General features: G+C 33.4%; 1 protein-coding gene across 1 annotated transcript in view; it reads right to left on the bottom strand.

Annotated features, from left to right (window-relative positions):
* Positions 1–1,448, bottom strand: part of PARD3 (par-3 family cell polarity regulator) — a 714,541-nt gene that overhangs the window by 218,256 nt on the left and 494,837 nt on the right. Inside the window, exons 15-16 of the mRNA XM_012642182.1 lie at positions 1,350–1,411; positions 158–202 (exon numbers count right to left, since the gene is read on the bottom strand). Coding sequence (XP_012497636.1) covers positions 158–202; positions 1,350–1,411 — 107 coding nt within the window. The remainder of the gene's footprint in view (positions 1–157; positions 203–1,349; positions 1,412–1,448) is intronic.

Below are 1,448 nucleotides of genomic sequence, written 5' to 3' on the forward strand. Positions count from 1 at the left end.
TTTTCTTTTCTGATACAACTGGATTTCCCACAATGAAAACATCTGGGTTAAGACTAGAATATTTATGTTTACATGCAATATGACTGGCAGCTCTATAATTGTGGTCAGCTCCTTGGGCCATGGTTTCTATGGCAACGGTCTGACTGTCCATTCTTACCTGCTTTCTGGTCATCCACTGTATTGAGTTTAGTCTCGTCAGCTACTGTTAAAAGGTAAATGTATAATGGTTAGCCCAGTTAGTTCCCAGAATCCAGCATGCTTCAACCATTCCCAGATCTTTGCAGTTAGGTGACAATTCCTAGGTAACATTTCATGCAAATAATATGAAATATCAAGCAAACATTCGTAATCAAAAAAAAGGAGGGAGGGAGGGGAAAAAAGCAGTGTCTCCATGCAATATGCCAGTCATTTCATTTCACAGACATGTGTGTTATTTGTATGTTAGCATATCATCATTAGCCAAGTCAATGCATCGCTAGATTTTTCTTTTATGCATATGATAAATTAATGCTTTTAGTCTTGAACTACAAACAGCCACTGGAGAACAGCATAAGTTACAGTTGATTAACAAAGGTTTTAAGTCATTCGGTTTACAGATATAATTAATTATTTCAATTTTTTTTTTTTCGGATGGATTTGAATTTAAAGAGATACTACCTGATTGGTGTTTGATTGAACAACTATGATTATGTTCCTCCTCTCATTTGCTCTCAAATAGTCTCTATAATAAATAGTCTCTCAAATTATTACTTCAATTAAATGCCTTCATTATCAAAATATAAGAGTTTCCACTAAATAAACCTTAAAGAATAGCAATGAAAGGAAGATATCATGAAGTCACCAAATTCTAGACATGGATTGAGATAATGGTTTCTCTCCAAAATTTGTTCTTCTAGTTCAAAAATCCCACAACCAACCAAATACAATTTTGATGAAATTGGTTTTAAATAGCCAAAGTGTGAAAACATTTCATTTTTTTAAAAATAAAGATACATGAATATAGCATGATATGCACATGTGTTTGTCTCCTTTCTCATAAGAAAACATATATATTAACATATTGCATATTATGTAAACATGCCACGTATGAGGGATATGGTTATCTCAAACTCAGGAAAACTAATTTTTGCCAAATCACCACATTTCACATTTATTTTCTCTACTGCTCAAAGTAAACAGACATGTGTTCGGGACCATCAATTTTCTCCTGAAAGCATTTAAACCTTATTTAGATAAAGATTCATGGAGATTGTACTCACTACCTAAATCCATGCTTTTTGATTTTCGTGTTTTAACGAAATCCAATTGACTGGCATCTGAAAATTGCTTTGTGCGTTTTTCTGACATACTCTGGCGTCCAAATCCTTCTCGTTGAAAAGCAAGAACTGGATCAACGTCTGGACTCAAAGAGCTGGTGTAAAGAGAAAGATAAAACATAAAAATATTTA

The sequence above is a fragment of the Propithecus coquereli genome, unplaced genomic scaffold (assembly GCF_000956105.1).
Source record: "Propithecus coquereli isolate 6110/MARCELLA unplaced genomic scaffold, Pcoq_1.0 Scaffold177, whole genome shotgun sequence".
Classification (NCBI taxonomy): Eukaryota; Metazoa; Chordata; class Mammalia; order Primates; family Indriidae; genus Propithecus; species Propithecus coquereli.